Here is a 27,076-nt window from a genome sequence, read left to right as displayed (position 1 = left end):
TAAGCTGGCACATATGGTTCAGATACAGATACCTGTATGCGAACTTGCACGACGTTGATGCGGAGATTAGGATAATTATGACACCCGTAAGGAAGAGGCAGCTGACGGCCGTATAAGCTGTTGCGTTCTTTTCGCCAAACTACCCGGCCTGGTAGTGCTGTAAAGATGCTGTATAAAAGTGACACGCGGTGACAGGGAAATTATTATACTTAGCAGCCGACCGTACGTTTTGTAGCTTAGGTCTTCTTTCTTGTGCGTTTGTGCTACCCTTATTAATGAGCCATCTCTTGACTATGTTCTTGACTATGTAACCGCGTTTGTGTGGATGCGTAGACGTGTGCTTTTTGTTGTACTTGTAAAATGCAAATAAAATATTTTCAGGCTTACTCAATCTTTGGTGTCGTGTGCGTTTATTCCAGTCGAGGCCATCGTGCCATCTGGAAACCGCATTCTGTCAGTAGCCCTACACGAAATGCAACAGCTGGAGCGCGGCGGCACTACTCGGGATGCCCTTAAAAGTCAGTTCAGAGTGTGCCTTAACTCGATATGACTCAGCGCTACATGTATTCTGCTGCGCCTCGATCGTGCTCCCGCCAGTTTGGTTGCTGTGTGGCAAAGGTAGCGCCTACATAAATATGTAGGCGCTACGTTTGCTACACAGCAACTAAACTGGCGGGAGCACAATCGAGGTGCAGCTGCCAGAAACCCAGTAAAGCCACAGAACACCTGGTAAAGCGTGTGCAAAACCCCGTTTCCGTTTCCTGTTGTACAGCGCCACCTGTGGTCACATACTTTAGTTCACGACGCCACCGCTACGCTTATTTCCGTAGCACTGTGGAAGGTACAGTTTCCCTTCTCTAAGTTTGTATAGGTGTTCTGTGGTCACACCTCGTTCCTCGTTGTTGCGCCCGCCTCTGCTCGCTTCGCCAGCTGCGTCGCGTGCCTGATAACATGTCGGATAACATAGATAACATAGATAACATATCGGCGCACAAGCGTGCGCCGCAACCACAGTTGAGGCGGCAGTATGGACGGCGACAATTCTGATAAGCAGGAGGAGGCCTGGAATCGACATCGCAACGAGATGAAGAGAAAATGAATCGCCCAGGAAATAGACGAACAGCGCGCCGAACGACTGGCTAAACGCCTCCACATAGCTAGACAACCAGACTAACCTGGACTTGCAATCAAGATTAACCAAGGCTAACCATGCTATGCCTTAGCTTTCCCTACGTATATCCTGGCATAGCCGAGCTAAGCCACTGCCAATTTTTTTACGGTACGGAGACAACCGAGCTTGGACGGTTTGATTTGATCCTTCGGTGAGACCATTGGGTTGCGGATGGTAGACCGATGCAAAGTGGTGCCCGACCCCTGCCGCGGAGGGATAGGCCGGAAGCTTGCGGCTTCGGAAAGTGGTTGCCTTATCCCAGATCAGCTTCCTTGGTAGTCTGCGCCTCCATTCGAATCAGTGCTGCGGGAAACTGACGATGAAGCTCGCAGCGAGGGAAAGCATGGCAGCCACCTCCACAAATGTCGACAGGTAGTCTACGGCAACTAGGATGTACCGGTCGCCAGCTGCTGTGGTGGGAACAGGGCCGATTAGTTCGATGCCATTGTCAAAAACGGCCTCTGGCACTGGAATTGGCACGAGGAAAGACCAGGTTGGCACCCTGTTATTCGTTGGTGCTGCTGACACCTTGCAGCTCGCCACGTGTGAGCGAACACTCGTTTTCACTCTTGGCCACCAGAAGCGTTCTTGATCCTTCCTCAGAGTGGCTCACAGGCCGGCGTGTCCTCCTCCTGGTGTGCCATGGATAGCGCTCAATATTTGGGAGCATATACGGGCGGGAAGGACCAGGGAGCGGTGGTGTTCGTCACATCGATTCTTTTGCCGGTAGAGACGGTATAGCCTGTCCTCCAGCATCGAAAACTTGGAGTTCGTCGGTGTGACTGCCAATGAAGCCATGATTTTTATTGAGGTTTGTCTTTTCGTTGGACATGTAAATGTCTAGCTGGGAAAATAAAGTGCAGCCATCTTTCCTTCTGTGCGAGGCATCTACGCTCGGGTTTCGAGAGAGAGCATCGGCGACGTGTGTTCAGAGCAGCGGAGCAATGTCGCACGTGGAAGGTGTACTCTTGAAGACGAATGATCCACCGTGCGAATTTGTGCTTTAGGCACCGCTTCGAAAACATCCGGGCAATCGCTGAATTGTCTTTTACAATTGTGAATTTGCTTACGAACACATAATGTCTAAACTCGTCGTCGACACTCTACTACCGCTAGACATTCGAGCTGCGTGTGCGCGTGCGTGTGCGTGCGTGTGCGTGCGTGTGCGTGTGTGTGTGTGTGTGTGTGTGTGTGCGTGTGCGTGTGCGTGTGCGTGTGTGTGTGTGTGTTTGCGTGTGTGTTTGCGTGTGTGTTTGCGTGTGTGTTTGCGTGTGTGTTTGCGTGTGTGTGTGCGTGTGTGTGTGTGCGTGTGTGTGTGTGCGTGCGTGCGTGTGTGCGTGCGTGCGCGCGGGCGCGCCTACGCGAAGGCGTGGGATGGTTCCCCAGCTGCGGCCAGTTGTGTTTTGATCCTGTTTCATTTCTGTAAATCTATCATTTCTTTAATTTAGTTAATTAGTGCAGGTAATTTCCCCTATGTTGTCCTTGGTGTCTTTGTTGGGCGCTTATGATATGATTGTGAAAAACCGGCCCCTCAGTTCCATATATGTTGTGATACTAGCAATACGCGCCGCGACGAGGGCCAGAACGGCAACTGGACCCAGAAGGCGGCAATTGCGGTTGCGCTGACGACGGTGGGGCGATGACCGTATACAGTGCAGTAAGGGTCTCAGCAAGATGGCCAATCATTTTCTCAATGCGAGATTGCCGATCTTCGAGGTGCGACAGGGAAACAGTCGTTGTTGTCACCGTACCTCTTATGCGGTGGGCCAGCTCTGCAAGATTGTCGAGGGACATGCCTTCTCGAGCCAAGGCGGCCACAAGATTCTGTGGCAGACGCTGAAGGAACAATTCACGCAGCAGCGGGTTGTTTGCGTCCAGCCTACATTCACTGAGGAGCCGCCGCGTACGACGTCGAAGTTCCGACGGTCGACGGTCGCCGAATTTCTCTTCGTTGAGACGCTGCTGCAGGTGCCTGCGCACAGACAGACTTGCGCTGCAGCGCCTTAGTCCTGAAGTTGTCGAAAGGGGGGTGGTCTCGTGGGGTGCGTACTCTACGTATCAGCGCTCCTCAACCACCTCTGTAGGGGTGCCGAGACAACGTGGAGGAACCTCGCGCGCTGCGAGGTAATGCGCCGAAGGTCAAAGATGGCCTCCACCTGGATTAACCAGGCTGCAGGATTTTGCGACGCGAATGGTAACACGTGAATCTGCATCGTGGCCAGGCCACGGCGTGGAAGAGGCTGCCTCGAGCTCGCGGCGAACGACACTGTAGTTAGGTTGTCAGGCGGAATCGGATGGCGAGGATGGTCCGCACAAGTCGACATAGCAGCGGTATTGGGGAGGCGCACGATGTCGGGTGTGATGCGCAGTCTATTCGCTTGTTCGAAGCTGTGGCATATGTTAGTTGATGATGGCGTGAATTGTAGGAGACGTTGCCGAAAGCCAGCAAGTTAAAGGCGTCGTCTGCGATACCATTTAATATATGCGCCACTTCGTCTGTTTGAGACATCTTGTTCTCAGCTTCGCGGCAAAGCGCCAGGACGTCTACTATGTATGAGACCTCTTTAGGCTCTGAGCACGCGTAGCAAGGACTTCTTTTTTGGCTGAGACTGTGCGCCCGAAGGGGTCGTCGAACTGTTCGTGAAGTTTATTTTTGAAAATGCCCCAGCTTGTGAATTAGCTTTCGTGGGCTCGGTACCAGATGCGTGGGGTAACAAACGACGTTAGCGAGCATGATCGTTGGATCCCAGCTGTTATGAGCGCTGACGCTCTCGTAACGGATGATTCACTCTTTGACGTCGGTACCGTGCAAGCCGGAAAACAGGCCAAGGTCGTGAGCCTGTGGAAGCGTCACGACATGGAGCAGTCTGCCGAGTCGTAGCCGACGCTGGTGGGGTCTCATCGCCGGGAGGTATGGTGGCCAGCTCAATGTCGCGACCGCTGCGGAGCTCCGTGCCGAGGACGAGGATCGCAAAGCTCCACCAAAATGTTAATTGTGGGAACGCACAGACGAAAGACTGTTTACACTGTGTTTGCAAGAGCAGCGCTGCCAGAGACCAATGCGGAAACTGATTCGTGCCAAACCCTGATGTTCGTCTTCATTTGTACTGTTCTGTCTTAAGCGCCTGTTGTATCGCAACTGTATATATATAAATTCGACGCTGGTTTGTGTCGAATCCGCAGCTTCGCCAAAATGTTTCCGTATCTTCGACTTACGCCGTAAGTTTCCGGAGTCAGGGGTATAATGAAAAATAGTTAATTATATTGCTTCATTTCGTTTTGGCTAATTGCACAGTCATTATAACTGACATTTATATATTTATAGTCTTTATAATATAGTACTACCCCCGCGCATTTCGTATTTTTAATTCCTCGAAAGGCTTGCGGATGAATCGAATAGACACAAATGACTGGTTCTCACAGCCGTTAAGGCTGATTTAGTCTCTCTTTCTCTCCTTCTTCTGTCTTTCTCTGTTTGCAGATCGATTTCACTGTATACTTTGGTGTCTCCTGCGTCCTCATAATACTGCTGTTTATCTTGGCAACCGTGGCTGCGATTTTCCCGTCAAAGGTACGTGCACTACAGCAAGAATTCTAACGCCTCGCACCATCCCCTCCATGTTCCTTAAAAAAAAGAAGAAAAAAAAAAACCCGCAAGGGTGACGCGAGAAGTGGTGCGGTGTTTTATTACTGTTGCCTCCGATATTTACATATTGTGTGGTTTACTCTTTTCATCATGAAGTCTGGCGGTATAATTGGTTTGCTTGGGCTGGCTGTCACCGAAAACACAGCGTCAGAAACAATTTTGGTGATCTATGCACACGTTAGTGCCGAAACAGCCACATGCGCTTCAAGTAGAGTCACGGGTAGCCGAGACCAAATTGGTGAAACAAATAAAATAAAAGTGACTGCACGAAAAGAAGGAGGCCCATACGGAACACAAGCCAGCGCGCGTTTTATTGGAGACTTTTAGCGTGTCCGCTATTCCAGCAAACAGGGGTGGTTTGGCCCGATTGCCGGATGGGCGGGGGCCTAAGTGTGAGCCGCCGGAGAGGTGCAGCCACCTGGTGGCATAGAGCTCAAGCAGACAAGCGCAGAGCTAAAATTGCAGTAACCTACTATATTCTACTTCGCTGCTGATGCAAATTTTCGGCAGCGGCGTAATTATGAACAGGATTATTTATTTACGCCCCCGCTCATCCGGCAAACAGCCCACGGTTGCCGGAATACTGGACGCACTAAAATTCTCTATTGAGACGGGACACTAGTTAGCCGCTGCGGTGGCGTAATGCGCTGCTACGCTCGAAGTTGTCGGATCGAATCCCTGCCGCGGCAGCCGCGATTTGCTGGGTGCTTAATGCAAAATACGCCCGTGTACCGTGCATTGGGTGGACGTTAAAGAGCCCTAGGTGGTCTAAATTAATCTCGATTCCCCCACTTCGGCGTGCCTCATGATCATATCGAGATTTTGGCACGTAAGCCCTACAACAATATGACAATATTCTTGGGCGACTAGTTATGCAGTGGCCTGAATGAATCTACGAGTATAAATAGTAATTGGAAAACGACTTTGTCTGTATAACGACGCATTCGAATGCTTAATATATTTTTTTGATACTTGTAACATGACTTCTAATTGATTAATATCTGCTTCCTTTTCAGGTATTGATATTTCTTACTTCTGTGTTGCATGCGCAATATTTGGCTTAATAGTGGATATCTTTCCCCTGCATCGCCTCTCAACGCGACGATAAATTAAACAAGTGGAAGCTGCTCACGTTTGAGAAAACTTCGTAAAGCTAGCTTCCTTTTAGTTTCTTGCCACGCGCGCAAATTTCTTATTGCTAGAATGAACATTTAACTTGATGTACAAAGGATCGCTAGTAATAGCCGCCCTAATAGATGCACTGTGACTCAACGTTGTTACGTAGTTTTGTTGAGCCGCATTTGGGAAAGGTATGTCAGCCTTATTGTGCCCTCCCTAGCCGGACTTGATTCTCGGCCTGAGTAGTTTACGCTGAAGAAGGTTTGAACGAAACCTCAAAACGAGACACTCAGAACACGGTGCACGTAACGAAAACATTGTCTTGAAACAATGTTTACTATAATGCAGATTGAGATTGCATGACAATCCTCATTATTTCACCAGTCCAGATTAGCAACGTTGAAATATATCAAAATCGTTCCCGCAAATAAATTTCCGTTTTTCGCGCCAAACAAATGCTTTTGAGAGGCAGTGCTGGAGCAGCACTACTGTGGTAGAAGCTGGAGTGTGTGCATTGTGCGTGCATTATATACATACCCAATTAGTGCTTCGTGTCGCCTGCGTGTGTGTTCTCTTTCAGACGATTCAGATGGTCTACGCCTGCGGCGGAGCTGCAATATACTCTTTTGTAAGTTCACTATCTTATTGTATAGATGCACATTGACAGTTTACAAATTCGAAGTTAATATGTTACGACCCGTCAGATGATTAGCATTCAAAAGCTGCTCGTTCCGCCAACATCTGCTGCACATTTTTTTTTTCTTCCGAGATGCACAGCGATGTTCTGCAACTCCAAAGTACTTCGTCGCGCTGTACATTAGCACTGTGTGCTGTGAAAGAGACCGAAATTACGAGCTCAGGAAAATGATGCGCCACAAGTGCGCGTAGTGCTGCACCTTGTTGTGTCGCTCATAACATTTTGAGTTTGCTCACACGATAATGCTAGCTCAGTTCATTAAAACACAACTATACCTAAAGTAATACCAAGATAGGAGCAATAGACTAGTTGCCTAGGTCCTCGTCCAAAACCATAGTTTGGTCAGCTTAGGGAATTCAAAAGAAATGCGCATACACATCCCAGTACCATAGCAAAGTGCTCTGAACAAAACGTACATCACAAGCGACAATTAATATTCACGTGGTGTGGCGTCGACTTGAATACAAAACAAACGGGACAAAGCTTCATATACATGGCATGACACAAGATTTCAGCCTAAGCATAGGGAGTTTGTTCAGCAAGGCGCAAAACGTTCGCTGGCGGAATAGAATTGCGAGCCGGTTTCAGTTCGAACGGTTATTAGTCAGAAACGAGGCTAGTTATTGTTCCATGCTACTGTGAATTACGGCGCGCACCGTACACAAGGACAAGAAATGCCAAGCACCGAGCTTTGCGCTCCTGTCATTTCCTGTACTCGTTCCGGAGCGCGCTGTAATTCACGATGATTAGTTCCTTGCTTAATGCGCCAGTGTACTCTACATGACTCTAACGAAAAAACGTTAGAACGAAATGGGTAGAGCACAAGTTCTACGTCATTCATGTGGAGTCTTTCGGAGAAGTTGGAAGTTAGTGTCGAAATTTCTGCGCACTACCTCAGAACTCCGTAATTTACTCGAGGCGAAAGTGGCCTACGAATAATTAAGTTCACTGAGCAATGTGGTACCTGGTCTGTGAACAGAAGAGTATAACATTCGCAACGTTCGTCACTGTAGGCGTTGCAACCCTGCAAGGTTGCCCCCAGGCAGATACAATACCTGATTTTGTTACTATGACAAGGAGTACCTAAAAAAAGAATCGGCTCGTGCTCGCAAGGACCCTACGGTGCTCGAGCAGGAAGAAGGGAAGGAACGTACACCACGATTATGCCAACATGAAGATGCACGCACACTTTCCGAACATTTGATTACCGACGTACTAATATTAACAAAACCCATAATACCGACAAGTAGACGGACAACTTGTTAGTAACAGAAGTGACATGGAAATGCGTGTTGTTTCTGTCTTTACTTTTACAGCGAAGCTGCTAAGGGCTGTAAATTTACGCCAGGATTGTGTCCGTGTATCGACACAAATCTCGAGCCTTCTCCTTCGGCGTCCGCGTCAGACGCCGCCTTCGTTTTCGTCTCCAGTTGATCGCGAGTGTTCTCATAGCTCTAGATCTAATGTAGGTATCTTGGGAAAAATTCGTACTGAAATTGGCCGACATTTTTTTTTGTTTTGCTCAACAGCCAACTACAGGAACAGTAAGTTAAGGCTAGGATGAAGATGCCTATTTCAGGCAAAACGAGCGGAAGTGTACAACGATCTTGTCTTTCTGATAGGCTACTCACTGCTGTGCAGCGTCGTTTGGCGAAGCATCAGATTTCAAGATGAAAAGAGATAGAGAGAGAATTAATATTGGAAACGGGCATGCGCGCGCATGCAGGCAAATAACACAAACAAAACAAAAATGATAACCCCTCACGTATACCGGGAACAGGGGTGCAAGCGAAGGTGGGTATCCGCGGCTATTCGTTGTCGTAACGCCTCGGCTTCGCGCTCCCTCGCGGCGAGGTCGGCACGTCGACGACGAGCCCGTTTTCGAGCGAGTTCCCGCGGCGACGTTCATGAAACGCCGCCTCTTCTTCGGCCGAACGCACGGCGTGCGGCCCGCTCCCGCTGCCATTCCTTCAACGCAGCCTGCTCTTCGGCAGAACTAACCAAACGCAGCCTTCCCATCTGACTGCGGGGCCTGAAGTGGCGAGAAACGGCGGGCGCGAGGCGAGCGAACTCGCAATCGCACCCTTTTTCTCCTGCGGAGAGAGGGAATGCCTGTGATAGGCTCGCGCCTTGCGCCGTATACTTCTTCAGGCATATAAAACCCCTAAGTATGGACAGCTGGGCTAGTTGGTTATGATTAGCATTATGAAACATCGTTCCATCGCACAACTGAACACGGACGAGAAGAGGAAGACAACACGAACGCCGGACTTCAACTGAATTTTATTCATGGAAAACAGGGCTTTATGTACACAGGGGGAGGGAGTGGGGGGTTGCTAGTGCGCAGGACCACTCAAAAATATTTCCTTGGTCTAGGCAACAGTCATCAGAAGTGTCAAACCAAACTAAGAAAGGAATAAAAGGAAAAAGTGAAAAAAAAGTAAAAAAAACCCTTTCCCTCTCTTTTTTACATCACTCAGTACAATCTTGCTCATCTCCCGCCCTAGCTCGCTGATTCGACACACCCGTTTGCCCTGAGATAATCGAGTTCTTTTTTCCTGAGTACAACAGAAGGATCACTGACACAGTAATCATTTTCATTGGAGATACAAAATGCTTCAAAAATTTCCCGGTTTTTCTGATTGCTATATTTGCGCAACACACATGTTCGTTCGAAAAACGCCTTGCATGCTGGCTTGTGCGAGCAACGGCGAATGCGGTCGGCTAAATGACCAGCGCCACTTAGTGAAGTAGCATTCCTGCGATGCTCTAGCAAGCGTTCATTCAGACAGCGCCCGGTTTGGCCAATATAGCATTTCCCACAGGTGAGGGGAATGGCGAGGCGCAGTTCTCACTCGGACGCCAATGGTTGGTGCACTGCGTGTTTTATGCTTAAAACTTGCATTGCGCTATTAGGTTGTCACCAACTATAATGCCACATTATAATCGAAATGTCTACGAGAGCTCATTTTCCAGCAGAGTCAAGTAATTGAACTTTTAGCCACCCGAAATGCTGTAGCGCAGAAATGCGCATAATTGTTCTCTGGCGCGCCCGTTTTGCAGATGAGGTATTCATTTACATGAGCGCTCGTTCGTAAATATTGCGGGCTGAACAAATGCGTTAGTGCAATAGAAGACACAGACACGAGAAAGGGAGGGCAGGACAAGCGCTTTTACTGCGCTAATTTGCTTGTTCAGCTAGCAAAACTAACTATAGCCCAACAAGGAATCGTTCTAGAATACGCAAATATTGCTGATTCGTCCACTTCTAGGTTAAAGCGGATATCGGCTTTTATGAAGAACCTTGCTCTATTACAGGGCTTGTTTAACTGAATAATACACCTCTTCGTATAATTCTCAAGGTGCTTTTCAGTTATCTGTAACATGACACTATATCATGCTCTTGTGCCCTCACGTACATGCTTGCCTCGCACGGAAGATCGCGTGTACAACTAAAGAGATAGCTTAATGTATATATATAGATGTAAAGTGAGCTGCATTCGAGTAGCTGCGGCATGTCAGTATGCAAATAGATGAATGAATGAATGAGAAATACCTCAATGCAAGATACAAATTTAAAATGAGCTGCATTCGAGTAGCTGCGGCATGTCAATATGCAAATAGATGAATGAATGAATGAATGAATGAATGAATGAATGAATGAATGAATGAATGAATGAATGAATGACAAATACCTTAATGCACATACAAATTTAAAATGAGCTGCATTCGAGTACCTGCGGCATGTCAACATGCAAATAGAAGAATAAATGAATGAATGAATGAATGAATGAATGAATGAATGAATGAATGAATGAGTGAGAAATACCTTAATGAACATACAAATTTAAGATGAGCTGCATTCGAGTAGCTGCGGCATGTCAATAAGCAAATAGATGAATGAATGAATGAATGAAACTGAATGAATGAGAGAAATACCTTAATGCGCATACGAACTTAAAATGGGCTGCATTCGAGTACCTGCGGCATGTCAATATGCAAATAGATGAATGAATGAATGAATGAATGAATGAATGAATGAATGATATTATTACTGTACCCAGTACGTCGTCATCGACACGCAACTCATCGTGGGCGGCAAAAACCGGGCGGGCGTCTTATCGCCCGAGGACTACATCGTGGGAGCGATGATGCTGTATGTCGACGCCACCAACTTCTTCTTCTTCATCCTGGAAATGATCAGCCAGTTGAAAGGCGACAAGTGAACTGGAAGGGGGCGCTGCGGCCTTTGTCGCTGTCTCCACCTGCGTGCGCTTTGCGGCAGGCAGGACTCACTGCAGTGGCCAACGAGGGGGGCGAAGCGTTTTTGACGCCCGGTCATCGTCAGCGCCTCCTACGATTAAAAAAAAAATATATATAGAACTGCTTCGGCGTTGAAGAGGCCCGTGATTTCAGTGAATAATTAGAAACCATCATATACGCCCACCGCCAACTAAGGTATCGCTCAAAGCTCGATTTGTTCACCTGATCCACACACATTTTCCCTGCGGAAATATTTGTATGTTATACGTACAACATTGCCGAGATTAAGCGATTGCACGTTTTCGTAAAGACCGCAGGCTAAGCGGTAATCCTCCATTCCGCATCAGCTTGGTTGCGGTAGAAGGAAAGGTTTACCGCACGGCAATTTTGCCCATGCGTGTGCCTAAAATTCTCCAATCCGATGTCCTTCCCGCTTTCTTCAATCGTATATGATGTTGAACTGATGCAGCCCACACGATTTTCCCGAGAAGTATTATGCGAGCAGCATATGGAAATAATAGGCTGCAATTAAACTAGTATGCGTCTGAATCTGTGCCGTCGTAATCCCGAATATAAATTTCTGGATTGATACCACAAGTGGAACCAAGGTTCGCTGCTTCATGAATACGCTTGTTATTGTGACTCAGCTTGACTGGAAAATGTCATAGTGCGCAGTGAGTGTTGTGGCACTTATTCTACAGGAGGGATGAGATAAGCACTTTGGCAGGCAGGAAGGCGTCAGGCCGTTTGCATAAATGACTACAGAATTGGTAAAGCTTTCTTGTGCGCCGCCTAACTTATTTTAGGCGTCAGGAAGCGCTGAATGCTGGAAGTCAACGCTTTAGACGTCATATTGTTAAAATGCATCGTAGCATTGTCGATGGTGTGCATACATCTAGTACTAGTCAATGCTCTGAAGGAGCGGTGGTTGTTTCGGAACAGATTTGCGTACCGAAAATTAATGCACATCGCATCCTTAAAGGGACCCTGAAACATTTCTCGGGGATAGTGAGAAAATGTTGCCGATCGGTCGCAGAGGCTACATACAGCACGGAATTTACAATCCGATGTCAAACACAGCGAGAAATCGCTTGCTCTCCCTTCCTCACCGTGGTCACGTGGCGTCATCTAAAGCACCAGTGATATAGCCTTATCTCGTGAGCGCGAGAGCATTCCCCATTAATGTATAATCGCTAATTTATGGACTAAATAAATGAAAAATGTTGACGTGTGCAATCGCACCAAGCTAGGAATATCGTTTCTTCTTTGCATAGTGCGCATAGCTGCGTCGGATGTGTGCGGCCTCCGAAATGGCCGCCGCGCATAAGTCTACCGCGGCCGCCACGGGGTGTCGCGACGAGCCCTTTCGCTGCCGCGACACTCAACTTTCGGCTGGGGCTTTGGCCTCGCTTGTCTTCTCCGCGTCGAAAGATGGGCATTGGTGCGATAAGTTCACTTACAGTGGTAGGATTCGAAAAATTTTTGCGGCGTGAGGTTCGTGATATGACGTCCTTTAATAGTGGGCTCATTCTATGTTTAGAAAAGTATTTGAGAGCCTTTTTTTAGAGAAATTGTTATCTGGGGTGGGGTGGGTGGCTCCTATCTTGATACACGGAAACAGAGAAATCATTTTTCGTGGCAACCACTGCACTGATCTTGGAGGTTTGTCGCATTCAGAAGAACAACGTTAAGATGTAGTGACTGTAGGGAGCCGAATTTTGATTTAAGCGGATATATATTTATCAAAAATTGTTGAAACTGCAAATTTTTGAAAACGAAACTATAGAGTGTAAACAATGCAGCTCTGCAATAATAACTATGAAGAGCTTCTAATAGGTCATATTATTCGGAAAAAAATATTGATGTAATATACATAGCTCTCACATATCCCAATGATATGCGAGTAAAACTACCGCAAGACCCTTGTCAGCATTGCAGCGTATTCACGCAAACTGTAGAATTTATATACTGAATTTCAGTCGGCGTGGTGGCGTGATAGCTATGCCGTTGCACTGCTAAGCCTATTAATGGCGCGGGAGTGAGTGAGTGAGTGAATAAACTTTTATTTGGTCCAGCAAAGCGCGATAAAACGCGCACCCGGCTAATCCCACGACGGGACTGACAGATCTAGTCTGCCGGCCCGATCGCGGGCGCGCTGGACGGCCAGGATTTGATCCTCAAAGACAGGACTTCGCAGGAGCGCGTCCCACTCTTCCTTGGTGAACGTCGGGCCCAGCGACCCGCACTCCCAATGGCGCGGGAATGTCGGCCGCATTTCGACGAGGGCGATATGCAAAAACGGCCGCGTACTATGCATTGGTCGCACGTTAAGGAACCCCATTGGTGAAAATTGAAGAGGCGTGCCTCACTACGGTCTGCATGGCTCACAATGAAATCGTGGTTTTGGCACGTGAAACCCCAGAATAAAGTTTTCTTTGATTGCACTGAATTATTACTCTTTAGGCGCTATAGCGCTTGCAGTTTACAGAGAAGCGGTACCTGTTTTTTGTTGCGGAGTTACGGACTTGTAGGCTTCGTGCTGCCATTTATTTTGTAAGCTTACAATTAAAAAAAAAAAAAACACTGTTATCAATAGTTTCAAGCTGTAAATTAAAATTCGACTTCAAGAGACGCGAAAATATTACTTTGTTTCTTAAATGCAACAAACGTCATTTCGCATCGGTGCAGAGGTTATCTGACAAAGGCATTTCTGCCTTTTATATGTATTTGACTAGTTGGCATCGGAGTCGGGCCCACGCTAAAGCTTACTCTTAATTTGACGAAGATGACCTCTATTGCGATATTAGGCCATATTGTATATTACTGGAACACCCGTCTACTTAACTTTAGGTGCACGTTAAAGAACGACGGGTCGTTCGAATTTTCGGAGTCACCCACTACGTCGACCCTTCCTCATAACCAGATCGCGGTTATGACAAGCAACACCTCGTAGTTTAATTTAATATGACTGCAGATTGTTCGAGCGTGCATAAATATTGAACAGTGTGCACGGGATTGGTAAGTACCTGTTAAAGATTACAAAATAATGTTCATGCAGCATTCTACGTTCAAAAAAAGAAGTTGAACCTGCATGAAAGTCCATTAAGCTGCCCTGTCCCTCTCTAAAAAAATAAAGTAAGAATAAAATAAAAATAAAACAATAAATAGATTGCGCCTGCGGGGTACGCATGCGCATTGAGTGGGTGTGTTTCCTTTCAGTTTCTCTCGCTGTTGCTCACCAGAGCAGGATTATGTTTACAGCAAAATTGTTTATATCGCCAATCCTATCTGTCAGCGCGTGTGTTCCCGCTTTAACGCTGTAAATATGTCGTAAGAAGTGAACGAAACCTACTTCTGGCTTAAATGGTAAACAACAAAAATGCGAACTTCTTTCTCTCACGTTTGGGGCAATTCATTAGATTTACTAAAATGTTACGAACCAACTTGTAAATTATTCTTCATTATAAGACAAAAATTAAGCATTTCTATAAAGCAATGTGTAGCACTTTTTCTAGGTATGCTTACCTAATAATGCACCAGCATGATGTATATAATAAAAAAAGATCTATTAATGCTGGGTAATTAGCAATTATGTTTTTTCTGTAACCGACCGCTTTCTACCGGGTGTTCAAACTTAAGCTTTATAGTTTTCTTAAAATTAGGCACTGGGAGGCACGTGAAGACCACCTGTGCACAAAAGATATGTGGACAGGAGGACACAAAGTGAGATGATAATTATCGCTATCAGCAGCCCAATTAATTAACATGGAATAACTAACTTTTAATTGACTGCAGTTAGTGTGTGCGTTTGTATTCAAAAGTTAGGGGCAGTCGCATTTCTACACAGTTTCACTTGGAATAGTTCTAGCATGTGTGTGCTCCGACCCTACTCCAAATTCTAATTCTGGTTCGCATGACTGCGCGTGAAACAGAGTGAGCATCGGAGCAAAGCTCCTCCCTGATGTGATGCGGCTGTTGAGTGCGGCGTTTAGTCTGACAACAGGGCACAGGCACAGGCAAAGATAACTGTTCCCCTTGCCCTCGCGGCTGGCGAAATCAAGATATGATAGCGCGGTGTACCGTGAAGCGGTTGCTCTTGGTTTCAATAAAACTTACAGTACTCGAAAATCATCAGTCACTTTGTTTGCGTAGCCCAGGCAAGGACGATGCCCGCTCGTGTAGTCGCCATTACGCCCGCCCACTGCCCTCCGGCTTCTCCTCTCGCGCCATTATCTCGGCACGGCAGCTGCTGCCATGGTTACCGGCTGCGCGGTCACGTGTTACGACAGCAGTTCCGGGTTCTTCGATCTTTTATCTCGCCAGCCGAGAGGGGAATTTATTTGTGTGATCTGTCGCTTCAGTAGTGTTTCGAGAAATAATAAAACTTACAAAACGAATGCCTCGCGTCTTTGTTTTGCTTCGTACCGTAGCAGGAGAGTTGTGCTTCCGCTTCGTCTGCTTCTTTCCGTGTTCACGCAGTGGCCTGCGCAGAGAGCGAAATTATGTAATTTTCTACCGTGTTCCAGCGCGCCATAATGTCACGTGATTCGCTTGCGTCTGTATCAGTGTTCGTGTAATAAAGACTTATCGCGTGTTTTCGCGCAGGTGTAGTCAGGTGTTCTTGTGCCGAGTCAGCACCTCCTAGAGCGCAGGCCAGTGTACCCTGCTTTATTACACGTCGTGCTACTTGGACCGAAATTTGCATTGCCAAGCCCGGCGTAACGAAAGCGGTGACGTGAAAACCACGCTGGCTTACTCGGGAGCGTCGTCTCCATTCGATTCTATGGCAGTCGGGCAAAGTAGCGTGACGTCACGGATCGAAGTGCACCGGCCTTTTGCTATCTTAGGAGGCGCTGGCACAGCGCGTAAAATCATGCGCTGCGCGAAACGACACAAACGCGACAGATCGCGCTCGAGACCGTCGGCGTAAGTGCGCCGCACAGCAATAAAGCGAGAAAAGAAAGAAAGAAAGAAAGAAAGAAGGCGGGACCCGCGACGTAGGCGTGACGTCATCCTCCAGCTCCGGCAGTGGAGAACGCAGGCAAGGACTTTCGTTTGCGGAGATTAGACGGTGGCAAGTGGACAGATCGTCTATGTTGACGGTGACGCCCGCCTCCTGAAATCATGTGTTCGCGGCACTCAACTATATCTCGGCTAACAAGGAACCAATTTGAAAAAAGAAAAAAAAATCTTGCGGTAGAACACTCCCTAAAGGGCAAGTAACGACTTCCAGCGTATAACCAAAGCTTGATATGTGGCCTGGTGAGGCGCCCTATAAGTACACGTTGCCCTTAAAGGGCACCTACCTAGGCCACATACCAGGCACGTAGCGAGGCTTTCCGGTGGGGCGCAGTTTATGTAAATAAATAAATAAATAAATAAATAAATAAATAAATAAATAAATAAATAAATAAATAAATAAATAAATAAATAAATAATCACTCCTACGAAGGCCGGTACCGCGGCTGAAACGTAAGTAATGCCTGGTTGTGTTTACCTACGTGCTTGTATTCTTTGAACTCTACATGTATAAGTAGTTCTTCGGATCCGGTGCTTCAAAAGCACCAACAAAGGTATATATATATATATATATATATATATATATATATATATGCTTTGCGACAACTTATACGCTTGCCGATTTAGTGGCATTGGGATATTGAATGACAAGACGGCACGATCATTCTATTACGCCAAGCCGTCTGCTACCTACGTGCTTTTAACAGTATGACTGCAATAATGGCGCTGCCTTTAATGCAGTCCCTTCTAAAAGCTTCGCTTTTAAAAGGAACCAGATGGCGCTCGTTTGATTTTTTTTCTTAGCTTAGGTAGGACCTTAGGCAGTAAATAGCAAGAGCTTGGTGGCGCAGCCCACCGAGCGTTCCAAAGGGGCGCTCATAACATCCATCCATCCATGTTAACAATAACAGGTTAGGAATGCAGGCAATTAAATTAAAAGTGCAAGGTACGGGCAGAACAAAATGGCATATTTGGAGAATTCCGAATGGCTTCAGAATCGGTAGGCGTCTGGCCGATAACTTATTTATCCTCTCTCAATCTTTAGAAACATCGAAACTAGAATGGAGACCGTTACATGTGGCCTTTTTAGACATTATAGGAGCATATGACAACGGAGACCGCAACATTTTGCGGGATATTCTCGAAGGAGAAGGTATAGGCAATGACTGCACACGGTTCTTGAAGGAGATTTACCTCGAAAACAGCGCTTTTGTTGAAGGGGAAGGAATGAGGAGCGAGCAGAAAGTTGACAAGAGACTGCGTTGGGGGTGCCCTCTATCGCCGTTGTTGTTTACGGTGTACGTGATAAGGATGGAAACGGCGCTAGATGGAAACAACATCGGAACCTCTCGTACAAGCAAGCTGGCACAGTAGTTGAGCAGCAGCTTCCAGGTTTGTTTTACGCGGACGACATCGTGTTGCTTGCTAACAAGCTAGGAGATATGCAACGTCTGGCTGATGTCTGTGGTCGGGAAGACGAGAATTTAGGATTCAAATTTAGCTTTAAAAATCAGGTTTTATGGCATTCGATGAAAACAGTGAAGAGACAGTGTTAACCCTTTGAGACGCTGTCTACACAATTGTGCGCGGCAGGAGAGCGCATCAATAGCAAAAGCACTGATGAATGTAATGTTATTTAATATGTGTTTCATACATCTTGAAACGCTTATTATTGGAACTGTGCTACAATTTTGAATAACGTGCAGAATGTTTTAGCAAAACGAGTGGGAAGGTAGACGACTGGGTGTTTTTACTCTGTGTCAGTATGTTGTATGTAGCGGGTTCACTTCTTTCATTGTTTCTTTACAATGTCATGCACTAGGCATAATTTTCAAGTGGCTGGATAAGCGCTTTTCAAGCTTTCCAAAACACGAAATAGTACATGTGCTCATATTTTGTGTTCCTGCAGTGAGCTTTCGCATGGAGTCGAAATTTTGTAAACTTGACAAAACTCGCTAAACAATTGAAAATTCTTAATCGTTTCTGCAGCTGTACACTTTCTATGATTCTGAAGATGCAAGAGATGTGGTGAAAGCAAGTTTTCAATCAACGGAATAAAGTGGCGTCTGAAAGGGTTAATACAAGGCAAGTAAATGCGTCGAGTAAAAGGATACGAATACCTTGGTGTATTAGTAAACGAAGGAGATATATATGTGAAGACACTGGAAAGAACACTAATGGCAAAAGGGAAGAGAAATGCGGCCATAGTGAAACACAGAACGCTATGGGGATATATAAGGCGCGAGGGGCTCCGGGTTATGTGGAAAGGTGTAATGGTTCCAGGACTTACATACGGAAATGCGGTTGTTTGTTTGAAGTGAGGGGTGCCATTAGTACTCGATGACAACCAATGGTCCGTGGGGTGCTTCGCACTGAGCACTCACGGGAAGACTGATAATGAAGCTGTGCAGGTTGATATGGGCTCGAGAAGTTTTGAATTGAGGAAAGCCCGAGAGTAAAATTGATTTTGAAGAACGACTGCAGAATACGGAATAAAGTAAGCGGGTTGCGAGACTGTTCAGCTATTTGTACAGTAACAACATTGACTGCGAGTGCAGAAAAAGAACCAGGAAGCTTAGCAGCAAGTATGCGACCACTGTTGGTCAGCAACATGGCAGCAAAGAACGTCAAACGCAAAGTGAGCGAGGCTGAGACAATCTCCTGGGTGTCGGCAATGGAAAAGAAGCTTGCTATGAGTAACTACCTCGAAGGAAAAAAAAACGAAATCTGGAAACAAACAATTTATGATAACTCAAAGGGAAGGCCCTTACTTTTCGAATCGAGATCAGGATGCCTTAGAATGCGTAATTATAAACGACGAAGACGCACGTTCTTATCTACCCAGCTGCCGGTTTAGGCTCCTCTGGCCTTTTTGAAACCCTTGGGTTCAGGGTCAGCAGGGTGAAAGTAAACATATCTGCAATAGAGATTAGCAAGAGGTGATTGGAGGCTTGGTGGCAGAAAATTAGGGAGACCACAAACGATGGAGGCGTAGAAAAACAGAGTTCCCAGTGATAGTTCAAAAATTTTGATGCAGGGAATTCTTCGTGCTGGTGTATTTTGTCAAAAATATGTGCACAACATTAGGAAAAATAGGAACAAAAGCTTGGTGGCGTAACCCACCGCTCGTTTTCAAAGGGGATGCTCATAGCATGAATGCATGCATGCATCCATCCATCCATCCATCCATCCATCCATCCATCCATCCATCCATCCATCCATCCATCCATCCATCCATCCATCCATCCAACCGTCGGTCCGTCCGTCCGTCCGTCCGTCCGTCCGTCCGTCCGTCCGTCCGTCCGTCCGTCCGTCCGTCCATCCATCCATCCATCCATCCATCCATCCATCCATCCATCCATCCATCCATCCATCCATCCATCCATCCATCCATCCATGACCGCCCGTCCGTCCGTGGCAGTGGCGGCGCCGGGCGTGCGGGGAAAGAAAAAAAGAGAACCAGAAAGCTCGCTTTCGTGCACTCGCCGCTGCGCAGTAATGACGAAGTAAACGCTTCTTGCGGATAGAATGGGTTCGAATTGCGCTGCGTTCGTATGTGCACGCTGCCTCTGAAACCATGATGCGTTCAATGCGTTCGCAACTAGTCAGCAACTCTGCTTAACAAAAAGCTTGGTGTGGTTTGTCTGCGCCCACGCTTGTGTGTGTGTTTGCGTGCGTGCGTGAGTGTGCTCGTGTTTCAACTCTTTATTCACTCACACAAATCTTCGCTGTGTATAGATTCCAACTTGTTGGATCTGCTGCAGTTTTCTTTGAGAAGATGTCCTCTTGCCCCGGAATGGACTGCTCGCTTCACATCGCGATTTTCATACGCCACGTCTTCCCCGTAAACACGGAGGTAACTTCGTCCACAATGGCTGCCACCCAGTGAATGGACATGAGATCCAGCCGATGAAGCCGCTCTCGAGCAGTCATAATCCGCAAGCATGTTTTGCCTTCTTCAGTGTCAAGCGTTATCAATAATTTGAGGAGTGTGCGAACTTTAGGGCGCAGGTCCTTTGTCGCATTGAACTAGAGCGTACGTCGCGTAGCTTACGTGGCAGCTCTTTGGCGTATAGCGAACGTCGGAGCTATTTGCCTCGAGTGGTCTGCGATTTCGGCATGCAGGCCTGACAATCCCCTTTTAGCGTGGGATCAGCTGCCGTTCCCATTTCTTCGACGTAAAATCCAAAGGCAGGCTGCGCAGAGTTGAGTTGAGTTGAGTTGAGTTGTTGTAGGCTACTGGCGGGATTAGCCTTGCAGTTGCTGCCGGCAATTGCTCCACCGTAGCGACACTTAAAATAAGTAAATCGCATAATCAGACACAGACCCAGGCACGTACCCAAGGGGGGGCCCGGGGGGGCCCGGGCCCCCCCCGAAATCAAGTGGCATACCCCCCCCCCCCCTCCCCTCCCACGCCACCACTCCTCACACATTCCTAAAGCGCCGCCAGATCAATGTTGAGACTTGGTAGCTTTTCATCGGTCAGCATTATGCTGCCTTTTTCACTCCTTTTAGATGGCGGTAGTTATCGGCATCTCTTGCAATGTGAAGGACAGTTTTCTCATAGATTCCGCACCCGCGCGATTAACTCGAGATGTGTTCAGTTGTCACCATCTATTCAACCGTCACGCGCATAGCTGTTGCTTTTGTTAGTTCAACCTTCTTTGTTTAGGCTGATCCTCGGACCAGGAGAGGGATGCGGCTGTTACTCAGCTGGTCTGTACTCTCATGGAACGAGTTGCGGCGGGAGAGAACGCCAATTGCGCTTAACTTATCCCTTTGCTTCATTATTTCCTTGAGTTACGACTCACCGCGACGCTGGCAGATGCCCGGAACCATATACACGTGGTATGGGTTAGATAAGGTGGCAAATAAAATAATGTGAAAGAGCGTCCATCATGAAACCCTGCAATAACCCTTAAGCCCATAAGCAAGATCAATGTCGCCCGTTACCTCGTCTGTTTTTCCCTAACTGCATAGCACTTTTCGTGCAAAATTGGCAACTGGAAACAAAAATCGCAAGGAGTTGAGAAATTAAGCGATCTACTAAGGGAGAGAGCCAAGGCAACAACCGAACTGCAAGCAAAAGCGAATACTAAAAATGTTAACCGTTGTTTGTGAGAATATTTATGGAGCAACATCTTTTTATTTAAAAAGGAAGTAGAGAAAACGCCGCCGGAAGTGGAGAACAATTACTTGTTTTGAATGACGCTTCTACAGTTATCGGTCGAACCGCCACACGTAGCCACTTCTCTGCTGTGCTTATGTGGGTACTGCGCTCACCGCGAAAGTTGAGCGCAGTACGTCTAGAATTGCAGAGTCCTGCGCTCTACGCGGTTATATGGGACTGGCGGCCGCACAGCGTTACGCAACTCGCGGAACTGTCAAAACTGATCAACAAGGCGAAAATAACTGATATTCGAACCTATAACATGAGAAAGGCTGAAGAAGCCGTAAAAACTGAACGCAGTCTGAAATCAGTAAAACAGAAACCTGGCATAGGACAAACCATGATGTATGTATGCACTAAAAGATAAGAAGGATAATATTATCAGCAATCTCGAAGATATAGTAAAAGCAGCGTAAAAATTCTAAGCTGACCTGTATACAGTACCCAGAGGAGTCACGATACCTCACTTAGAAACAGTAATGAACAGGATACAGAAACTCTCCTATACTTAGCGATGAGGTCAGAAGGGCCCTGCAAGACATGAAACGATGAAGAGCGGGAGTAGAAGGTGGAATAACAGTCGATTTAATCAAAGATGGAGGAGACATAATGCTTGGAAAACTGGCGGCGCTTTACACGAAGTGTCCATCGACTGCAAGGGTCCCAGAAAACTGGAATGCAGACATTATACTAATCCACAAAAAAGGAGACGTTAAAGAATTGAAAAATTATGGGACCATTAGCTTACTCCCTGTATTATATAAAATATTTACCAAAATAATCTCCAAACACTGGACTTTAGTCAACCAAGGGAACAGGCTGGCTTTAGGAAGGGATACTCTACAATGGATCGCATCCATGTCATCAATCAGGTTATCGCGAAATCTGCAGAGTACAATAAGCCTCTCTGTGTGGCTTATATAGATTACGAAAAGGCATTTGATTCAGTAGAGATACCAGCAATCGTAGAGGCACTAGGTAATCTAGGAGTACAGGACGCTTACGTAAAAAGCTTGGAGAATATTGCTACATGCGTGTGGTATTTGTTTGTTTGAACGAGGCGCGTAGGCGCCATCACTCCAGAAAAGAGGAGGAAGAACGAACTGGGCTCGCGCTGTGAATCTAACCGGTCAGAGCTGCAACCGTTGTTGTAAATATATACTGTAAATAGTTTCTCGTCTTACTGACTCGTCCTTCGCGTAAGAATGTCTACAGAGGTTCTACAGCTACCTTAATTCTACACAAGAAAAGCAGGGAGATACCTATAGAGAAAGGGGTCAGACAGGGAGACACAATTTCTCCAGAGCTATTCACCGCGTGCTTAGAAGAATTCAAGCTATTAAACTGGGAAGGCTTAGGAGTAAAGATCGACGGCAAATATCTCAGCAGGCTTCGGTTTGCCGATGACATTGTTCTATTCAACGACAATGCAGACGAGTTACAACAAATGTTTGGAGACCTTAACAGAGAGATTGTAAGAGTGGGGTTGAATATTAATATGCAGAAGTTGAAGATAATGATAAATAGCCGGGCAACGGAAAAAGAGATCAGGATCGCCAGTCGGCCACTAGAGACTGTGAAGGAGTACGTTTACCTAGGTCAATTAATCACAGGGAACCCTGATCATGAGAAGGAAATTCACAGAAGAATAAAAATGGGTGAGTTCGCATACGGCAGACATTGCCAGCTCCTGACTGGAAGCTTAACATTATCATTGGAAAGGAAGGTGTGCAATCAGCGCATTTTACCAGTGCTGACATATGGGGCAGGAACTTGGAGACTGACAGTGAAGCTTCAGAACAACTTAAGGACAGCGCAGAGAGCGATGGAACGACGATTGCTAGGTATAACGTTAAGAGACTGAAAGAGAGTGGTTTGGATCAGAGAGCAAACAGGTATAGACGATATTCTAATTGACATCAAGAGGAAAATATTGTAGCTGGGCAGGTCATGTAATGCGCCGGTTAGATAACCGTTGGACCATTAGGGTTACAGAATGGGTACCAAGAGAAGGGAAATGCAATCGAGGACGACAAAACACTAGGTGGAGCGATGAAATTAGGAAATTCGCGGGCGCTAGTTGGAATCGGTTGGATGAGGACAGGGGTAATTAAAGATCGCAGGGAGAGGCCTTCGTCCTGCAGTGGACATAAAACAGGCTGATGATGATGATGATGATGATGGAGGTGGTGGGCCCCCCCCCCCGAAAAAAAATCCTGCGTACGTGCCTGCACAGACCACACAAAATACAAATGGTCCCTCCTCAGTTCACCATGTGGAGGCCAAATCTGTGTCCTGTAGGTAATTTAAAAGAAGGCGAGAGACCTCCTTCCTACACAACTGGTTCCCGCGCGGGAAAACAATGTCTTGAAAAGAGCTGTGAGGAACTCCTGTCTTCTTGAGGGACCCGAATAACACCTTCCTTTCCGCGTTATACACCGTACAGCACATTAGGTAATGTTCTATGTCACCGCACACACCACACGTTGAACATAATGGTGATAACGCCAGGCCAGTCTTATACATCCACGCAGGGGTTCGAGCAGAGCCCGTGCGAATGCGGAGCAGTAAGGTGGCTTGGTTTCTTTTGAGGCCCTTGATCACACATGGCTTGTGAGGTGAGCTCCACAAAGAACTGAGGTGGCACAACACTGCTTCTCTGAAGAGTCTGTTGTCGTCTTGAGGCACTCTTCTCAATGGATTCCCAGACAGCGCTCTATGGGCGAGGCTGTCCGCCATCTCGTTGCCTATGATACCTGTGTGCGAGGGCACCCATTGGAAACGTATGGAGAAGCCTTTGATATGGAGATTGTGCACCGAGCGTAGGGAGCTAAGACATAAGGCATCAGTAGGGAACCCGTGCTCTAACCTTTGAAGGGCAGATTTTGAATCTGTAAGAATGACAACAGGTTGAGGCGTACAAAACCGTAGTTTCTTTAGAGCTGCCTCAATGGCAACGCTTTCGGCCGTTGTGGAGGACACGACTGCAGTGAAGCGAACCGACCAATCATACTTCAAAGAGGGAATGTGAAAAGCAGCTTCACTAGATCCTTTGACCTTGTCCACAGAGCCATCAGTAAAGATTTGAAGATGACGTGCATATTCAGACTCAAGATGTTCCAGTACCAGCGAACGCGTTGCCGCCAGAGGAGAATTCCGCTTAGCGCGTATGTGAGGAATTGTCAACGAACAATCGAGGCTCGCGAATGACCAAGGTGGTTTCAACCTCTTAGTTCGACCTCTAGTGTCAAGACCCAGGTAACCAAGAGTATTTAGTGCCAAGTACGCTCGGGACGCAGATCTTTTTCGAAGGCGCTGTAGAAGGGCTCGGCCGGCTGCCGTCTGTTTGAGGCGGCCAATTTGCATCAATAACCTTTGTGAAGCGACTAGGCTAAGAGGTCTCGATAGAGATTCACAAAGTACTGCTCTGTTAGGAGCAGTCTGCGGAACGCCAAGAGCCCTTCTCAGGCCCTTTCTGTGCAGAACCTCAAGTCGTTCCAGCTGTGATATCGAGGGGGAAATTAAAGGGAGCTGATACATTATCCGACTCGTCACTAGTGCTTCGTGCAACCTGATCATTGAGGAAGGGTGATTTCCCCATTGCTCACTTGCAACTGCAACTTACGGTTATCCTTGTGTGCGTGCATTGGCAGGGCAAATTGCAAGCTCTGTGTAGTGTTGTAGTCCGGTGTGCGGTGCCTTGCAAGGCGGCCCTCGAAAGAAGTTCGCGAATCGTTCGATATAGGAAATGGACGAGGCTCACCCGTAGTGCTCCTATGAAGAACTGGAAGACTAATTGGCCCGATATATCTGTGCGCCGACGATGCTTCCGTGGTACGTTGCAGTTCAGTCCGAAATCGGTCACTGTGCGTGCATCCAAAACAAAATTCCTCCGATTGTCTCGAGGAAAAAAAAAAAAGAAATTGCGAAACAGACACCAGACTCTCTTGCCAGGGTCGGAGCGATGAGCTTAGATATAATGGTAATGCCTGTCTGTTAAAAATGTTGGAGAAATTTGTTTACGCGTGCAGGTGCGTATATCTCTAGCCGGAGATAACTGCCTTCATCACTGCTTTCACTTATATTTCTCTTTCGCTTGCGAAGGGGAGGACCCGGGCCTTTATACCACCCCCCTCACCTCCCCTCGATTGCGTGTCTGGGTGCTACAGGTGGCTAACTATAAGCCGACCCGTTATTTGCTTTCTGATCCTGTATGGCGTGTCTGATTTTGTGTGTCGTCCTGCTGACGTGCTGAGTGCTAACCGTTCGACACGGTATGAAAAGCGCGGACGAGTAAGGCGACCTGCGCAAACGGTAGCCCGAACTCTGTCGAAAGCAAGACCTGTCGGTGAAGATATGAGGCTTGCAGAATGATTTTCGCCACTTCGGGCTCTTTAACATGTGTGTGCAAGTTGTCGGTATGGTATGAAGGACTTTACTTAGGTCATGAGGGATCAGTCTGGGGCTGATGCGGGCCTCTCCCACGTCGGGACAGAGAGGCCGAGCCTCTCTGCCGTCACACGGGCCCTCGGGGAACCAAGTCAAATTGTCGGTGTCGGCCGTGTTTAGCTCGTGGCACGTATCCACGAGCGAGATTGGCCGAGGTTCGCATTGGAAACATAATGGAATCCTTTCCTGTCTGCTACGTTAACTGGTAGGTGTTGCCTACATCTCAACATTATTTATAAGTACAACAAAAATATTTGTAAAAGTGATCATGCAAATCTATTTTCATGAAGCCGCGAAAGTACAAAAAAAAATGTTTACAAATGAAATATGAAAAAAAAAAACGGTCTTCAACATGCCATCCTCTCCGTAGCAATGATGTACTGATGCACGGTTTGACGCATTTCCTTTCGGTCATGACCAAGGATGCTGGTACATACTGAATACTTTGACAGGCAGATGGCGCCATGCGCCATGAAGTATGCTTTTGCTTCGGGAATTCATCTTCGGCAAGAGAAGAGTAAATTGTGCTGATGATGATACTTTATTCAACGGCACAAACCCACGGTGGGGGATAGGCGAAGCGATGAAAGTAAAGGGGGAGAAATGTCAGTACTCGTCCAGTGATCGCAAGATCGTCTTTCGCACTTCGTCCCTGTCGAAATGCTCTGCTGTGTACCGAACTCCTGACTTGAGCCTTGGTATGTGGCGCAGAGGCACATAGCTGCTAAGCCAAAAGTAGTGAAAGACACTGCGTCGTGCTTTATTAGCAGGCTAAATGACAAGAAAAACTCGATTCAAAGTTTGGCTTAACTCTGGCTTAAGGACCCCAGTGCTAAATTTCCCGTAACAGTAATCTTCACATGAAACTACCCGGTGGACATGCGCCATGAATAGAAAGCGCGAGGAAGATGGAAGACGAAGAGACGCCGAAGGACCCGTGGTCCCTATGCTAACTTCTTCGCAAATCTCATTGGCAGCGCAAGAAAGATTGGTGCAATCATTTGATCATCATCATCATCATCATCATCATCATCATCATCATCATCATCATCATCATCATCATCATCATCATCATCATCATCAGTCTGGCTGCGCCCACTGCAGGCCAAAGGCCTTTCCCATGCATCTCCAACTGCCCCGGTCATGTGCTAATTGTGGCCATGTTGTCCCTGAAAACTTAATCTCATCCGTCCACTTAACTTTCTGCCGCCCCCTGCTTCCCTTCTCATGGAATCCAGTCCGTAACACTTAATGACCATCGATTATATTCCCTCCTCATTACATCTCCTGCCCATGCCCATTTATTTTCTTGATTTCAACTATGATGTCATTAACTCGCGTTTATTCCCTCACCCAATCTGCTCTCTTCTTATCCCCTTAACGTTACACCCACCATTCTTTATGTCGCTCATTGCGTCGTTCTCAATTTAAGTACAAACCTTTTCGTAAGCCTCCAAGTTTCTGCCCCGCAGGTGAGTACTGGTAAGACACAGCTGTTATACACTTTTCTCTTGAGGGATAATGGCAACCTGTTGTTCATGA

At 46.9% G+C, this 27,076-nt stretch overlaps 1 protein-coding gene across 1 annotated transcript in view; it reads left to right on the top strand.

The window, feature by feature from the left end:
• LOC129384031 (protein lifeguard 3-like) overlaps window positions 1-11,122 on the top strand; it is a 51,855-nt gene extending 40,733 nt beyond the window's left edge. Inside the window, exons 6-8 of the mRNA XM_055069085.2 lie at window positions 4,653-4,742; window positions 6,517-6,564; window positions 10,698-11,122. Coding sequence (XP_054925060.1) covers window positions 4,653-4,742; window positions 6,517-6,564; window positions 10,698-10,859 — 300 coding nt within the window. The 3' untranslated portion in view covers window positions 10,860-11,122. The remainder of the gene's footprint in view (window positions 1-4,652; window positions 4,743-6,516; window positions 6,565-10,697) is intronic.
• Window positions 11,123-27,076: the final 15,954 nt, after the last annotated feature.

This window comes from Dermacentor andersoni, chromosome 9, assembly GCF_023375885.2.
Source record: "Dermacentor andersoni chromosome 9, qqDerAnde1_hic_scaffold, whole genome shotgun sequence".
NCBI classification, from domain to species: Eukaryota; Metazoa; Arthropoda; class Arachnida; order Ixodida; family Ixodidae; genus Dermacentor; species Dermacentor andersoni.
This window is presented reverse-complemented; position numbering and strand designations above follow the sequence as displayed.